General features: G+C 48.1%; 1 protein-coding gene across 1 annotated transcript; it reads left to right on the forward strand.

Moving 5' to 3' along the window:
- The first annotated feature begins 384 nt into the window (after positions 1-384).
- ARRDC5 (arrestin domain containing 5) lies at positions 385-14,166 on the forward strand. Its single transcript, XM_052644233.1, has 3 exons — positions 385-712; positions 2,440-2,648; positions 13,630-14,166. Exons 1-3 carry the CDS (start codon positions 385-387, stop codon positions 14,164-14,166), a joined length of 1,074 nt encoding a protein of 357 aa, XP_052500193.1.
- The last annotated feature ends 2,827 nt before the right edge of the window (positions 14,167-16,993 follow it).

Below are 16,993 nucleotides of genomic sequence, written 5' to 3' on the forward strand. Positions count from 1 at the left end.
CCATGTGTGAACCCTGAGGGGGGTGCGTGTGCCGCAGCTGGGGGCCATCCAACGGAGCAAAAGATACCCCTGGGCTCATCCCCTCTCCATCTGTAAATGAAGCTGATGATGCACGTCTCACCAGAGATCCTGGGAGATTTCTTCCCACCCAGGCCCCAGACATCTGGCAAGATGACAGGTGCTCCCTGTCTGCCAGGAATATTGCTATCTTGTGGTTTTTTTATTTGTTATTTCCTAGAAAAAAGAGGTCAGGCTGCCATTTCATCAACCAGTAAGGCCTTTGGGATTGTCAAACTGCCACCCACCCCCAACAACCTTGCCCCCACCAATCCTGGCCACTGGGAACCCCTTCCCGGAACCCTGGCTGGCTGATGTCACAGACAGATGACCTCACTGCGGCCGAGGATCTCTGTGACATGGGGGAGGGGGAAGGATGTTTCTCCGTCACCCCAACCCCCCATGTCTGTGGTGAAGTCGATCGAATTAGTGCTGCCCAAGGATGCAGTCTACCTGGCCGGCTGCACCATCGAAGGACAGGTGGTCCTAACTCTGAACAGCACCCTGGTGGACCCCATCGTGAAGGTGGAGCTTGTGGGAAGAGGTTACGTGGAGTGGAATGAAGAAACTGGGGCGTCCCGCGATTATAGCAGAGAAGTTATTTGCAACAACAAGGCTGACTACGTGCACAAGACAAAGACATTCCCAGTGCAGGGTAAGGACCAGTATGACTGCCACTGTTAGCCAGAATAGGAAGCCAGGGTCTGGAAGATAAACACATCTGTCAGTCAATCAACAGACCCCCAGAGATATGAGAAATGGGCAGAGGCCTGGCTCCTGTGATCACAGGGAAAGAGAAAGAAGGGAGAGGATTAGGGGAGATCCTCGAGGGAAGCACTGATGAGCCCCCAGCTCTGCCAGATTCAGATCTAAAGTCTGGACAGACTTAGGGAGCCTGGGCTGCCAGGGAACTATAGGTCCTTTCCAAAATGAGTGTTTCTGGGTAGTCCACAGTCAATCAGAACGCTTGACCAATGCTTGGTTGAACAAAGTTTCATTTCAGATTTTTTTAAAAAATTTTAGATAGGGTCCCTGGGGAAGGTCACCAAAAGACTATGGAGCTCAGATCTAGTGATGGAAGGGGTCCCTGACTTGCAGATACCCAGATATTGTTTGCACATTAGTTGCTTAGTCTTGTCCAACTCTTTGTGATCCCATGGACTTTAGCCCACTAGGCTCCTCTGTCCATGGGATTTCCAAGGCAAGAATACTGGAGTGGATAGCCATTCCCTTCTCCAGGGGATCTTCCTGACCCAGGGATCGAACCCCGGTCTCCCGCATTACAGGCAGATTCTTTACCATCTGAGCCACCAGGGAAACCCCTCCAGATACTGCTGGACCTTAATACTCAACAATCAGGCGGCCTCTCTCTGTCTCAGTTAACCCACCTGGAAAATGGGAACAGAAAGAAGTCCTGCCTCCTGAGTTGTCTTGAAAGAAAGAAAGAAAGTGAAGTCACTCAGTCGTGTCTGACTCTTTGTGACCCTGTGGACTGTAGCCCGCCAGGTTCCTCTGTCCATGGGATTCTCCAGGCAAGAATACTGGAGTGGGTTGCCATTGAGTTGTCTCGAGGACTTGATTTAATGGCATGTCTCAGTCTCAGAATAACAAGGGTTATATAGTAAGTGCTGAATAGGTGTTAGTTCTTTCAACCAAAACAATTCTTCAGCTCCTCAACCCCCACAGCATCAAGTACCACCCTTCTCCATTTCCAAGGGAAGCATCGTTTCCCCTCAGGAGAATCAGTCTCAATTCATTTATGCCACAAACAAACATGTATTAAGCACCTACTGTGCACAACAACCATGCCAGGTACCAGGAAAGCAGCAGCAAAGAAAACAGGAAAGGTCCCTGGCATCCCTGGGGTTGACTTCAGACAGGGAAGACACACTCACAAGAGGGTTTGGGAGAAATGTAAGAAAAAATAAAACAGGGAGGTCACAGAGATGAGAGGGCAGTATGAGCCCCTCGCTGGTCCACCGTCATCACTCGGTCAGTCAATCCGCTGTATGCTGTGCCGTGAAGGCCAGCCTCTGCCAGGGCAGGGACATTTGCCTGCCTCGGGCCCCAAGATGTGTTCGTTGAATAAATGCGTGATCAAACCTGCAGGCCAGACCTCCAGGTTCCCAGGCCCAGAGCAGGGATGAGCAAGTCCCGGTGGGTAGTTTGGGGTGACCACCACCCCCCCAGAGCTTCCATCTCCAGCCCAACTGAGGTCTAATATTTATGAGCCTCGGCTTTTTCGATCCCTAAAACTCAAGAGCTAGCTCAGGGACAGAGAGGCCAGATCCAGAAAAAGCTAACTGCCAAAACAATAAAGAAAGAGAAGGGGGGAAGAAGATTCTAGAACCTTCTGATGGCATTGGTGTGTTTTGCTTTCAGATAATTGGTTAAGTGCAGGCAGCCACACCTTTGACTTCCATTTCAACTTACCTCCCAGGCTCCCTTCCACCTTCACCAGCAAAATCGGCAACATCTTTTACTTCGTGCAGGCATCCTGCATGGGTCGGGAGCACATTCTAGCCAAGAAGAAAATATACTTGATGGTTCAAGGCACTTCCTCGATTTTCCACGCAGAAAAATCATTGCAGGTAGTGGGGAACGAGCGGGAGCAGGGTTAGGGCTTGGCCTTAAAATTCCCCAGAGGTAGGGGATGGGGCAGGAGCGGCCAGGAGACAGGGAAGGCCCCAACCCAGAAAAAGAAGGGAAGGTGTTGGCCGCTCCTCCAACTCAGGAGTTTTGCAAAATGGGGAATCAGAAACCAGGGCAGGAACTAAGCCAGTGGCTCTCAACTGAGGTGATTCTGTCGCTGCAGGGGACACTGAGCAATGATGTCTGATGATGTGTGGTTATCGCAACTGGGGAGGGTGATGAGTGCCATCGAGGGGATGGGGGCCAGGAAAGTTGTTCAACACCCCACAGTGCCCCTCACAAAGAAGGACCTGGCCCCTGAATGTCCTTGACCCCAGGGTAGGTAGGTCAAGAGTGACCAGATGCCCAGCTCTGATCACCTGAGTGACCCAGATCCTCAGTGACTCTCTGGGAACGGATAATGGAGATGGTACCCTCTCCCTACCAAGAAGCACAGCAGGGGGTCCCCTCCAACCAGGGAAGGAAGGGTCTGGTAGCGTCGGTCACCTGAGCAGAGGAGGTTTGGTTTCTGTATGGCTTCTGGAGGCCAGGTGCAGAGGTGGAAGTGGAGGAGGGTAGAGTTCCGTTGGCCAAAGTCACTTCACCTCCCTGGGGGCTCCTTTGTCATCAGAGCATGGTGGCTGAGAGTGCCGGCATTTTAGTTCTCAAGGTCCAAGTTAAAATCCCAGCGTCCCCACCTACCTGCTGTGTAACCCTCTGCAAGTGATGTGGCCTCTCTGTGCTATTTCCTCATCTGTCACTTGGACACAGAGAGGGTGCCTGTCCCCTAGGTCTCAGGAGGAGCAGTCAGTGGACTTCCTGTAGCTTCAGGGCCTGGAATGGTGCTCGGCACTGGTGGCCAGGGAAGCCTCAAAATATTTATGCCCCATCAGTCCTTTTATTTTTAAGATTTTTTTTTATGTAAACCATTTTAAAATTCTTTATTGAATTTGTTATAATATTGTTTCTGTTTTATGTTTTGTTTTTTTCTGACCTTGAGGCATCTTAGTGGGATCTTAGTTCCCCAACCAGGGGTTGAACCCCAGTCCCCTGCATTGGAAGCACAGATTCTTAACCACTGGCCCATCAGAAAAGTCCCAGGCATAGTCTTATCTGTGTAGCAGGGAATCATCTCTAGCCTGGCCAACCTCAGAGGAGGAGGATTCCAAGGCAGGTAGATGCTTGAGGGGTGGATCAGAGGTGAGCAGATCTGAGCTCAAGGCCTGCTTTCTGGGTGACCTTGAGCAGACTCTGGTCCTCCCTTGAGAGATAATCTAGAGTGCAGGGTGCACAAAACAGAAATTGGAGCAAAATGCTGGTGTGGGGCCAGACCTGGATTGAAGTCTCTGCTGCCAGATGCATCATTAGCAAATGGCCTTGGGCAATTAACAGCACCTCCTAGAACCTCGATTATCCTGATCTGTATGATGGGTATAATGAAAACAACACTTTCCGCGATCGTGAGGGTCATGAAGCACGCAGCACGATGAGTACACATAGAGGACTCCTGGTGCATGGGAAGAGCTCAAATCGCTACTACAGCAACAAAGGGAGTTATTGCATATATATTTTGAGAGTATGAAAATATTCTGTTTTTTCAACTACTCAGTTCAGTTCAGTTGCTCAGTCGTGTCCAACTCTTTGCGACCCCATGAACTGCAGCACGCCAGGCCTCCCTGTCCATCACCAACTTCCGGAGTTCACTCAAACTCATTGGTGATGCCATCCAGCCATCTCATCCTTTGTCGTCCCCTTCTCCTTCTGCCCCCAATCCCTCCCAGCATCAGCGTCTTTTCCAATGAGTCAACTCTTCGAATGAGGTGGCCAAAGTATTGAGTTTCAGCTTTAGCATCAGTCCTTCCAATGAACACCCAGGACTGATCTCCTTTAGAATGGACTGGTTGGATCTCCTTGCAGTCCAAGGGACTCTCAAGAGTCTTCTCCAAAACCACAGCTCAAAAGCATCATTCTTCGGTGCTCAGCTTTCTTCACAGTCCAACTCTCACATCCATACATGACCACTGGAAAAACCATAGCCTTGACTAGACGGGCCTTTGTTGGCAAAGTAATGTATGTCTCTGCTTTTGAATATGCTATCTAGGTTGGTCATAACTTTCCTTCCAAGGAGTAAGCATCTTTTAATTTCATGGCTGCAATCACCATCTGCAGTGATTTTGGAGCCCCCCAAAATAAAGTCTGACACTGTTTCCACTGTTTCCCCATCTATTTGCCATGAAGTGATGGGACCAGATGCCATGATCTTCATTTTCTGAATGTTGAACTTTAAGCCAACTTTTTCACTCTCCACTTTCACTTTCATCAAGAGGCTTTTTAGTTCCTCTTCACTTTCTGCCATAAGGGTGGTGTCATCTGCATATCTGAGGTGATTGATATTTCTCTCGGCAATCTTGATTCCAGCTCGTGCTTCTTCCAGTCCAGCATTTCTCATGATGAACTCTGCACATAAATTAAATAAGCAGGGTGACAATATACAGCCTTGATGTACTCCTTTTCCTATTTGGAACCAGGCTGTTGTTCCATGTCCAGTTCTAACTGCTGCTTCCTGACCTGCATACAGATTTCTCAAGAGGCAGGTCAGATGGTCTGGTATTCCCATCTCTTTCAGAATTTTCCACAGTTGATTGTGATCCACACAGTCAAAGGCTTTGGCATAGTCAATAAAGCAGAAATAGATGTTTTTCTGGAACTTGCTTGCTTTTTCGATGATCCAGCAGATGTTGGCAATTTGACCTCTGGTTCCTCTGCCTTTTCTAAAACCAGCTTGAACATCTGGAAGTTCACGGTTCACGTATTGCTGAAGCCTGGCTTGGAGAATTTTGAGCATTACTTTACTGGCATGTGAGATGAGTGCAATTGTGCGGTAGTTTGAGCATTCTTTGGCATTGCCTTTCTTTGGGATTGGAATGAAAACTGACCTTTTCCAGTCCTGTGGCCACTGCTGAATTTTCCAAATTTGCTGGCATATTGAGTACAGCACTTTCACAGCATCATCTTTCAGGATTTGAAATAGCTCAACTGGAATTCCATCACCTCCACTAGCTTTGTTCGTAGTGATGCTTTCTAAGGCCCACTTGACTTCACATTCCAGGATGTCTGGCTCTAGGTGAGTGATCACACCATTGTGATTATCTTAGTCATGAAGATCTTTTTTGTACAGTTCTCCTGTGTATTCTTGCCACCTCTTCTCAATATCTTCTGCTTATGTTAGGTTCATACCATTTCTGTCCTTTATCGAGCCCATCTTTGCATGAAATGTTCCCTTGGTATCTCTAATTTTCTTGAAGAGATCTCTAGTCTTTCCCATTCTGTTTTTTCCTCTATTTCTTTGCACTGATCGCTGAGGAAGGCTTTCTTATCTCTCCTTGCTATTCTTTGGAACTCTGCATTCAAATGGGGATATCTTTCCTTTTCTTCTTTGCTTTCACTTCTCGTCTTTCCACAGCAATTTGTAAGGCCTCCCCAGACAGCCATTTTGCTTTTTTTGCATTTCTTCCTATTTTAATCCGATTGGAGAGGGCAGGGTGAGGGCAGGAGCTGGTGGACCAGGGCAGAGGCTACTACTGCTCTGGTCCAAGCAGAGGCAGAGACCTGAGCCCCCAGTCTGTCCTCCTCACACCAGCTGAAAAGAATCAGGTGATGACCCTCCTCTGTCTTCCAGGGCTCCCACCTCCCTCGGAGTAAAAGCCCATGACCTCTCCCTGGCCCACAAGGCCCTGCACGACCTGCCCCATCCCCTCCCTGCCTTCCCTCTCCTCCATCTCTCCCCCTCTCACTCTGCTCCAGCCACGTGGGCCTCCTCGCTGTTCCTCCAACACCATCCTTCCCCAGGTCCTTTGCATGTTGTGTGCCCGCTGCCCAAAACCCTGTGACAGGATCTTCCAATCCCTCCTTTAGATCTTTGCTCGGAAACTACATCTTCAGTCACCTGCTTCAATGATGGCCGGACGAACTGCCACAACCCCCACAGAAGGCAATTTAGCCATATTTATCCAAACGAAAAGGAACACGTACTTTGCCCCAGCCATTTCATTTCCCTTCTAGAAAATTCTTCTACCACTGTCATTTCCTTTGTGTGATAGGACCTTTCCATGCATTGCTTGGGAGGCCAGAAACTGGTAACCACTTAAATGTTTGTTGCAGAGGGAATTAAAGTAACAGTTCACAGTCAAAGGTCAACTCTATAGATAGAGCAAAGAGAGAGAGAGAGCAAGACACAGCCAGCGATGAAAGAATGAGGCAGCTCTCGGTATCAGCACCTCCTCATCACTGGGTTGGACGCATAAAGCAAAGTTCAGAACAGCGTGTCTAACCTGCACCGTTGGTGGTAAAAATAAGAAATGCACAGAACTTCCTTGCAGGTGTAACAAACTGTCTCTTTCCAGAGACCAGAGAAACTGGCAACAGACTGCTGCTGGCTGCCTCCTGGGAGGGGAGAGGGGGGCGGCGGGGGGAGCGGTGGAGAGAAGCAAAATTTTTCTCCTTCCACTTTTTTTTTAACATCTTGATTGAGATACAATACACATACCTTATTATTCTTCCCTTTAAAATGTCCAAATCCATGGCTTTTCATGCATTCACAGAATTGTACAGCCGTCACCACTGTCAGTGTTAGAACACTTTAATGCCTCCCCTCCCCCACCATAGAGAAGAAGGCTGACCGCTGAAGAACTGATGCTTTCAAACTGTGGTGCTGGAGAAGACTCGAGAGTCTCTCGGACAGCAAGGAGATCAAACCAGTCAATCCTAAAGGAAACCAACCCTGAATACTCATTGGAAGGACTGATGTTGAAGCTGAAGCTCCAATACTTGGGTCACCTGATGTGAAGAGCTGACTCTTTGGAAAACAACCTGATGCTGGGAAAGACTGAAGGCAGGAGGAGAAGGGGTCGATAGAGGATGAGATGGTTATGGCATCACCGACTCAATGGACATGAGTTTGAGCAAGATCTGGAAGATAGTGAAGCATAGGGAAGCCTGGTGTGCAGCAGTCTATGGCATTGCAAAGAGTCAGACATGACTGAGGGCCTGAACAACAATCAAGGAAGTCTTGCATCCCTTACCTGTTCCCCTCAAACCTCCCTTTCCCTCCCTCGGCCACCACTACATTCACTCTCCGTCTCCGGGGGGGGGGGGGGGGGGGGGGGGGGGAGGGGGGGGGATTTGTCTGTTCTGGACACTTCCTGTTTTAATAAATGGAATCAGACACTATGTGGCCTTTTTGTGTCTGGCTTATTTGAACATAGTGTTTTCAAGGTTCATCCAGGGACTTCCCTGGGGGTCCAGTGGTTACAATTCCACCTTCCAATGCAGCGGGTATGGGTTCAATCCTTGGTCAGGGAACTAAACTCCCACCTGCCATGGGGTACAGCTGAAAAATTTCTTTTTCAAAGTTCATCCACATTGTAGTGTGTGTGTCGGTGCTTTCTTCCTTTTTAAGGGTGAATTGTCTTTCTACGGCATGGATGAACCACCTTCTATGTATCTCTTCATCACTTGATGGACTTCGGGTTGTTTCCATGTCTTGGCTATTAGGGACCATGCTACTGCTAACATAGGTGTCCACTTTTTTACGTGGATGTATTTTCCTTTCTCTCAGGTAGCCATCTAGGAGTGGAATTGCTGGGGCATATGGTAATTCTACATCTTACCTTTTGAGGAGCAATCAGACTCTTTTCCACAGTGGCCGCTCCATTTTACATTCCCACCAGCCATGTACAAGGGTTTCGATTTTTCTACACCCTCTCTGTGTACCTTTAGAATTTTGAAAGACATGACCCATTGTCTTGGAACAAGGAATGCCGTTGGGTACAGCACTTGTCCCCAAGACATCTCTCTCCTAACCATCAAGTCTGAGGGAGTCTCCTTTACCTTAGCCCTTTGCCATAGTCTCATAACTTATCTCAATCAGAAACCTACTATTAAAGGACTTCCCTGGCGGTCTGGTGGTTGAGACTTCTCCTTCCAAAGCAGGGGGTGCAGGTTCGATCCCTGGTTGGGAAGCTAAGATCCCACATGTCTTGCAGCTGGGGGCGGGGGGGCGGGGGGAACATTAAACAGAAGCAGTACTGTAACAAATTCAATAAACCTCTAAAAATGGTCCTCATTTAAAAAAAAGAACTTAAAAAATGTACCATTAAAAAAAAAATGTGCCATGTTTATATCCATCTTCCCAATCAGAGCAGGGACTGGACTGGTCTTCACTGCTGTGGGTTTTCCTTGAACTTGGCACCAAGTTGATAAAATGATACTCCTTGAATGAATGAATCCCCCGAAAGTTTCACATATGCCAAAGAAAGAGGAAGATCAGAAAAAACTCCCAGGTTTGGAAGATCAGTGTTGAGTTTGTAACCTAACATTCTTGGAATTCTGGGCTCTTGGGCCACCCCACCTGGCCTGGCAGGGGAATCTCCCCTTGGCCACCACTGATGTCTCTTGGCACCTCCTTCAGGACCAGGACAGAACTGCTGGCTTGGTCTTGAGTTAGGGCAGCCAGTCCTTTCACGCCTGTAGGGTCCTAACGCATGCAACGAATTTTCGAATAAGACTGGAGGAGCTTAGAATGAAATGGCCTGCAATTAGCCTTCCAAGAGGAGAGAAAGCATGGGAAGTCTGAAGATAGGCAGGGGCCAGAGGCAGAGGGCAGGAGGTGAGGCTGAAGGGGTCAGGGGTCAGCCTGAGGTCTCTGAGATAAAGGGTATTTGATCTAGAACACGGTCCTTCGGTCATGATCCTTTAGTGGGGTATGAAATCCATTTAGCAAGTTGCAGGGCATATTTCTACAAAATGAAAGAGCAGGCAAGCCCAAAATAAAAAATATGTTTTTTAAAAAATACCAACTTTGTAGGTTGCAAATGTTGTTTTCTGAAAACAGTACTAAAGGGTACTATTTTCCTAGTTTATATTAAAACAACAACGTTTGCAACCCACAAAATACATTCAATTCAGTTCAGTCACTCAGTCACGTCCGACTCTTGAGCAGGGCAAATGCTAATAGATTTTGCCAAGAGAATGCACTGGTCATAGCAAACACCCTCTTCCAAAATACATCACCATATGGAAAATAGATAGCCATTGTGAGGTTTACTGTATGAGGCAGGGAACCCAAAGTCAGGGCTCTGTGACAACCCAGAGGGGTGAGAGGGGGAGGGAGGTGGGAGCAGAGCTCAAGAAGAGGTGGACATATGTACAGCTAACGCTGATTCATGTTGATGTGTGACAAAAACCATCACAATATTGTAAAGCAGTTGTCCTCTAATTAAGAAAACATTAAAAACAGGAAACAATACACTAGGAAACAATATAATAAAATAAGCAGAATAGAAAATATCAGAAAAAATCCATTTGTTGGGCTGCCGTTTATTTTTTAAAATGAAAGAAGAGAAGGGGTAGGAAAATATAAAATTTCCTGGGTTGCAACAAACTTTGTTTTTATAAAATCAATGTGTAGGACTGAACGTAGTAGTATTAAATAAGTAAAATAGGATAGAATGTACCAGAAAAAATTAATTTGATGGCTTACCACATTTTTGGTTTATATAAAACAAAACGATAGCATAGCATAAGTAGACAAGAAATAACACAAAAATCAGTTCAGAGGGTCCAATCAACATTTTTTTCAGCTGCACCATGCGCTGTGTGAGACCTTAGTTCCCTGGCCAGGGATCGAACCCACATCCCCTGCAGTGAAAGCATAGAATCTCAACTGTTGCACCACCAGGGGAGTTTTTGTTTTCTCTGGATATATACCCAGGAGTGGAAATGACTGGATCATCTGGTAGCTCTATTGTTAGTTTTTTGAGGAACCTCCATACTGTTCTCTATAGTGGCTGCACCAATTTACATTCCCACCAACAATGTACAAGGGTTCCTTTTCTCCACATCCCCATCAATGTTTGTTATTTGTAGACTTTTTGATGATGGCCATTCTGACGGGTGTGAAGTGGTATCTGACTGTGACTGTGAGCTGCATTTCTCTGATGACCAGCAACATTGAGCATTTTTTCCTGTGCCTATTGGCCATCTGTATAGCGTCTCAACTCCTGGGTCAGGGAGATTCCCTGGAGAAGGGACAGGCTATCTTCTCAAGTATTCTTGGGCTTCCCTGCTGGCTCAGATGGTAAAGAATCCACCTGCAATGTGGAAGATCTGAGTTTGATCTCTGGGTTTTGAAGATCCCCTAGAGGAGGGCATGGCAACCCACTCCAGTATTCCTGCCTGGAGAATCCCATGGACAGAGGAGCCTGGCGGGCTGCAGTCCAAGGGGTTGCCAAGAGTTGAACACGAGTGAGCAACTAAGCACGGCACAGAGCAACTCTTTCTGGTATGGAAGCCCAAGAAGGGTCTTCACCACGCTCCTTCTAGCTCTTTTATGATATCAAAGACATAAAAACAATATAGATGTCCATCATGGAGGGGGGATGGGTGAATAAGCTATTTTGCAGCACACTTCACCCCCGTTGTGAAAATGAATGAATCAGAATGACAGCCACCAACGTGAATGCCTTTCAAAACACAGAATGTTAAGCTAGGAAGGCAAGTTGCTGGAAAACGTATTAGGATTGATTTATACAAAGCATTCAAATATGTAAAACAATATTTTATAACCCAACCACAAATAAATGTATTTCTAAACAATGCAAACATCTGCATGAGAATAACAAAGGCCACACAGGCACACAAACACACATGCATGCTGCTGCTGCTGCTGCTAAGTCACTTCAGTCGTATCCGACTCTGTGTGACCCCAGAGACGGCAGCCCACCAGGCTCCCCCGTCCCTGGGACTCTCCAGGCAAGAACACTGGAGTAGGTTGCCATTTCCTTCTCCAATGCATAAAAGTAAAAAGTGAAAGTTAAGTCGCTCAGTCTTGTCAGACTCTTAGCGACCCATGGACTGCAGCCTACCAGGCTCCTCCGTCCATGGGATTTTCCAGGCAAGAGTACTGGAGTGGGGTGCCATCGCGTTCTCCAACACACACATGCATACACACATATTTATAAAAGTATCGAGTCCGTCTAGAAGAAGACACAGGAAGCCAGCAGAACTGGAGAGCAACTCATTGTAAGGACACCCCACGTCACATCAAATCTTTTTAATTTTATTTATTTTTAATTAAAAAAATGTTTTGTCACACTGCAAGGCTTGCAAGATCTTAGTTCCCTGACCAGGGATGGAACCTGGGCCCGGCAGTATAAGTCCTGAGTCCTAGCCATTGGACTGCCAGGGAATTCCCTCAAATCTTTTTAAGTAGTATCCACTAATAAAAAGTAAAGTGTTACCCAAAGTGTTTGTCCGCTCAGTCATGTTCCACTCTTTTCGACCCCATGAACAGTAGCCCACCAGGCTCCTCTGTCCATAGAATTCTCCAGGCAAGAGTACTGGAGTGAGTTGCTGTTTCCTCCCCCACGGGATCTTCCCAACCCAAGGATTGAACCTGGGTCTCTTGTAGCTGGATTCTTTACCATCTGAGCCACCAGGGAAGCCCTAAGAAAGAGTGAAATGTTACCCAAGCCGCACATTAAATATCATGTATATGTGAATTTATTTGCAATCCAGCAGCTAGCCAGTTGATATAAAGACAGCATTTTGAAGTTTTTATTTAAACATGTTACATAATTTCAGTTCTACAGTTTTCATGATACAGAGCCCATAATATTTTTTCCTTAAGTCTGAACTACTTGGGTAAGCCTTAGGTCTTGGGCTATTGACTATAAGATATTCCCTGTCTTCCGGAAAACCAGGGTTGAGAGAAGTCAAGGTACTGGTTCAAGGTCACACAGCAAAGTGAGTTACGGATGTAGAGATAAAACCAAGGTCTTATGAATTTCTTAGGTTTATGTTACAGACAAGGAAATTGACACTCAGAATGGAAAAGGGCTTTGCTCGTTTATTTTTCTAAATTGAAGTACAGTATAGTTGATTTACAATTGTGTGCCAATTTCCGCTGGACAGCAAAGTGACTCAGTTATACACACATACCGTTGTTTAGTCTTCAAGTCGTGTCCGTCTCTTTGCTACCCCGTGGACTATTTCCCTGGCAACAATACTGGAGTGGGTTGACATTTCCTTCTCCAGGGGACCTTCCTGACCCAGGGATCAAAACCCCATCTCCTCCACTGGCAGGTGAATTCTTCACCGCTGAGCCTCCAGGGAAGTCCATACACGTACATACATTCTTTCTTCAAATGTTCTTTTCCATTATGGTTTATTACAGGATATTGAATATATTGCTTGTTCTATACATTAGGACCTTGTTGTTTATCCACTCTAAATTTAATAGTTTTTATCTACCAACCTCAGACTCCCAATCCATTCCTCCCCCTCCACCTTGGCGACCACAGGTCTGCTTTCTGTACCTATGGGTCTGTTTCTGTTTTGTAGATAGGTTCGTTTGTGCTGTATTTTAGATTCCACATATAAGTGGTATCACTTAGTGTTTGTCTTCCTCTTTCTGACTTCCTTTACTTAGCATGGAAATCTCTAACTGCGTGCTTATCGCTGCAAATGGCCTTCATTTTATCCTTTTTGGGGCTGAGTAATATTCCGCTGTGTGTATGTTCCACATCTTCCTTGTCCGTCCATCGATCCTTGGACATCTAGGTTGTTTGCACGTTTTGGCTGTTGTAAACAGTGTTGCTATGAACGCAGAGGGGCATGTGTCTTCTTGAATTAGAGTTTTGTCCCGGTATAGTCCCAGGAGTGGGACTGCTAGTTCATATTCCATTTTTAGCTCTCTGAGGAACCTCCATACTGTTTTCCCATAGTGGCTGCGCCAGGTAACATTTCCACCAACAACGTAGGAGGGTTCAAAGGGCTTTGGAGAGTCCCAAAGGCTCGAGACCAGGTGGACTGTTAAGTAAGCAAACAGACCTGTGGCCTCAGTCCCTCACAGTTGTCCCTCCCCGCCCCCACTTCTTCTAGAACCCTCTGTTGGTGGAGGCTGAGAAGAAGGTGTCTTACAACTGCTGCAGCCAGGGCACCATCTGCCTGCAGGTCCAGATGGAAAAGAATACCTTCACGCCGGGGGAGAGGGTCATTTTCACCACGGAAGTCAACAACCAGACCAGCAAGTGCATTAAGACGGTCATCTTCGCCCTCTATGCCCACGTGCACTACGAGGGCTTCACGCCCAACGCGGAGCGCCGCTCCAGGGTGGAGAGCAGTGAGCTGCTCAGGCAGGAGGCCAACACCCACATCACGGCCTTCAACACCACCAAGATTGTCAGCACTTTCCACCTCCCGCCCGTGCTGTCTGTGAGCGGTAGCGGTTCACAGGACAGCGAGATCATGAACACCCAGTACGAGCTGGTCAGCACCGTTCACCTGCCCTGGTCCCTGACCAGCATCAAGGCCAAGGTGCCCATCATTATCACCAGCAACCCCGTGGACTCAAACCAGACCGCTGCCGGCTGCCGGACCAGGGCGGTGTTACCCGTGAGCTCGGATCGACAGAATTAAATGCCCAAACGTCTAAATATTAAAAGTTTTATCAGACTCTAAGGTAGATCTTTCCTTCATCTCGCACAAATGGCCTTTGGATGAGTCTGCCTGTGGGCAGCACGTGACCCAAACCTCCCCAAGCTCCAGCTGTGCAGGCATCCACTTCTCCCATCCCAAGAAAGATCTGTCAATGACAGGAGAGGCCAGAGCCTTCCAGCCTGACAAAACCTTCCAGGACTTGCCCCGGTTAGCACCCCAGGCCCATCTCCTTGCTTACTCTTACACTACCTAGATAAGGGATCCCCCACTGGGAGTGACCCTGCCCTCCAGAGGATATTGGCAAAGTCTGGTTGTATGGGTTGTCCTGACTGAAAGGAGCAGCGTGTGCTCCTGGCATTCACTGGGTAGGGGCCAGGGATGCTGCTCCACAGTGCCCAGGACAGCCCCCATGGAGGATGTGCGTAGTCGCTCAGTCGTGTCCGACTCTTTGCAATCCCATGAACTGTAGCCCTCCAGGCTCCTCTGCCCGTGAAATCTTCCAGGTAAGAATGCTGGGGTGGATTGCCTTTCCCTTCTCCAGAGGATCTTCCCAACCCAGGGATCAAACCTGGGTCTCCCCAGGTTTGCAGGCAGATTCTTTACCCTCTGAGCCACCATGGAAGCCCATAGTGGATGACCCAGCTCCAAAGGTCAGCACTGCCGTGGGACAGAGACCCGGGCTGGGGCCATGCCTGGGGACAGATGGTTGCTGAGTCCACAGGCTGGGTCTGTGAGCCTCTTACCCATGTCACATCCCTCCTCTCCTCGCAGCTGCTCCCCTGGGGATCCCCCACATCACTCAGGGTAAAAGCCCAAGTCTTCTAGGTTCATCCACCCACATCTCATCCATCACCAAACCACAGAGGCACTTCTCCAACCTGCCCCCTGTTCAGTTCAGTTCAGTTCAGTTGCTCAGTCATGTCCGACTCTGCGACCCCATGAATCGCAGGACGCCAGGCCTCCCTGTCCATCACCAACTCCTGGAGCTCACTCAAACTCACGTCCATCGAGTCGGTGATGCCATCAAGCCATCCCATCCACTGTCATCCCCTTTTCCTACTACCCCCAATCCCTCTCAGCATCAGAGTCTTTTCCAATGAGTCAACTCTTTGCATGAGATGGCCAAAGTACTGGAGTTTCAGCTTTAGCATCATTCCTTCCAAAGCACATCCAGGGCTGATCTTCAGAATGGACTGGTTGGATCTTCTTGCAGTCCAAGGGACTCTCAAGAGTCTTCTCCAACACCGCAGTTCAAAAGCATGAATTCTTCAGCGCTCAGCTTTCTTCACAGTCCAACTCTCACATCCATACCCCCGGGACCCCCTATTTCTCTCCCCTCTGCCTCCACCTGGCTCCCACCCTTCACCTGGGCCACCTGCCCCTGGGTCTCGTGACTCCTAACCTGGTCCCTCACATTCTGTTCTTCCTGAGAATAAAAATCCAGGACACCTGGGTTAATTAAACTTGAATTTCAGAGGAATAATTGTTTTAGCATAAGTATGTTCCCCACCATATTTGGGGTCTCCTCATGCTTTTTAAAAATCATTCGTGAACACTCATCATGTATCTGATATGCCAGCTTAACTGAGCATCCTGAATTTCATCTGGGATGGGATTCCCCAAGCAACTAAAAGACACCGCGCACAAATCAGGCCATGAAAATCTTTAAACGTCTGATGGCGCTAGTGGTAAAGAACCCTCCAGAGACGTAAAAGTCAGGTTCGATCCCTGGGTCGGGAAGATCCCCTTGGAGGAGGAAATGGTAACCCACTCCAGTACCCTTGCCTGGGAAATCCCGTGGACAGAGGAGCCTGCCAGGCTGCAGTCCACGCTTAGTGACTGGGCACAAGCACTGCTCTGTCGGGTCCCCAAAGCACAGGCCGGGTCCCGCGCAGTCAGGAATGAAGGAATGGGCCAGACTGCCTCTTCTGGGCTAAGGACTCTGAAATATTTCTCCCTGAGCGCCCACAGGCTAGGAAATACCCACACCTGCCCCACCCTTGCCGCAGGCCCTCAGTCAGCAGACAGGAGGCTTAGACACTTGAATGGCTGGCCTGCGGCAACTCGTTCGGAGATGCTCTTTTAGATCTAACTCTTTTGAGGAGCAGCAGTACAGATAGAACGCACAGATTTCGTTCTTTTCTGATTTTGTCTTTGCAAATATTTTTCATGGGAGAGAGCTCTCACTTTTATACACTTAAAAAAAATAAAAATTTACTTGTTTGGCTGCTCCAGGTCCCAGCTGCAGCATGTGCACTCTTAGTTACAGCGTGTAGGATCTAGTTCCCCGACCAGGGACTGAACCCAGAACCCCTGCATTGGGAGCGTGCAGTCTTAGCCGCTGGACTACTAGGGAAGTCCCTTAAGGCACTTTATAAGCAGTCTCCAAAAGAGCTTGAGTGGAGGTACTGGCTCCCTGGAGGGGGGTCACTGCTGGGTCAGGATGGGGATGTGATCTACTGATCTACCCTGCTGATTTGGGTATGTGATCTACCCTCTGCATTGGATAAAGGGATCCAAGTCTGGGGTGGCATCCTCCAGCCAGCTGCTGGCTTCCCCCAAATTCAAAAAGGCTTATTTTAGGGATGAGTGGGATGATCTTGCTCGCCTTCGTGTCCTTGGCCCTGACCTGAGCATCCTTGAGGCTCTGAAGGCCAGGTCTGGGCCATCCCCACATCCCCAGAACTAGGTCCAGAAAGACTGTGTTCTTCAAAGCTGCAGAGCCAATGCCTCCTCCAGGAAGCCTTCCAGTCATGCCTCTTGCCCTCCACTGGGTTCCCCCATTGCAGTCTCTTCCTCCATTTGG

The sequence above is a fragment of the Budorcas taxicolor genome, chromosome 7 (genome assembly GCF_023091745.1).
Source record: "Budorcas taxicolor isolate Tak-1 chromosome 7, Takin1.1, whole genome shotgun sequence".
NCBI classification, from domain to species: Eukaryota; Metazoa; Chordata; class Mammalia; order Artiodactyla; family Bovidae; genus Budorcas; species Budorcas taxicolor.

Excerpts from the sequence above, each read along its gene's own strand:
- ARRDC5 (XM_052644233.1), top strand. The coding sequence starts at position 385 with ATGACCTCACTGCGGCCGAGGATCTCTGTGACATGGGGGAGGGGGAAG. Across the intron at positions 713-2,439 it reads AAAGACATTCCCAGTGCAGG|ATAATTGGTTAAGTGCAGGC; the intron begins GTAAGGACCAGT and ends TTTTGCTTTCAG. Across the intron at positions 2,649-13,629 it reads ACGCAGAAAAATCATTGCAG|AACCCTCTGTTGGTGGAGGC; the intron begins GTAGTGGGGAAC and ends CACTTCTTCTAG.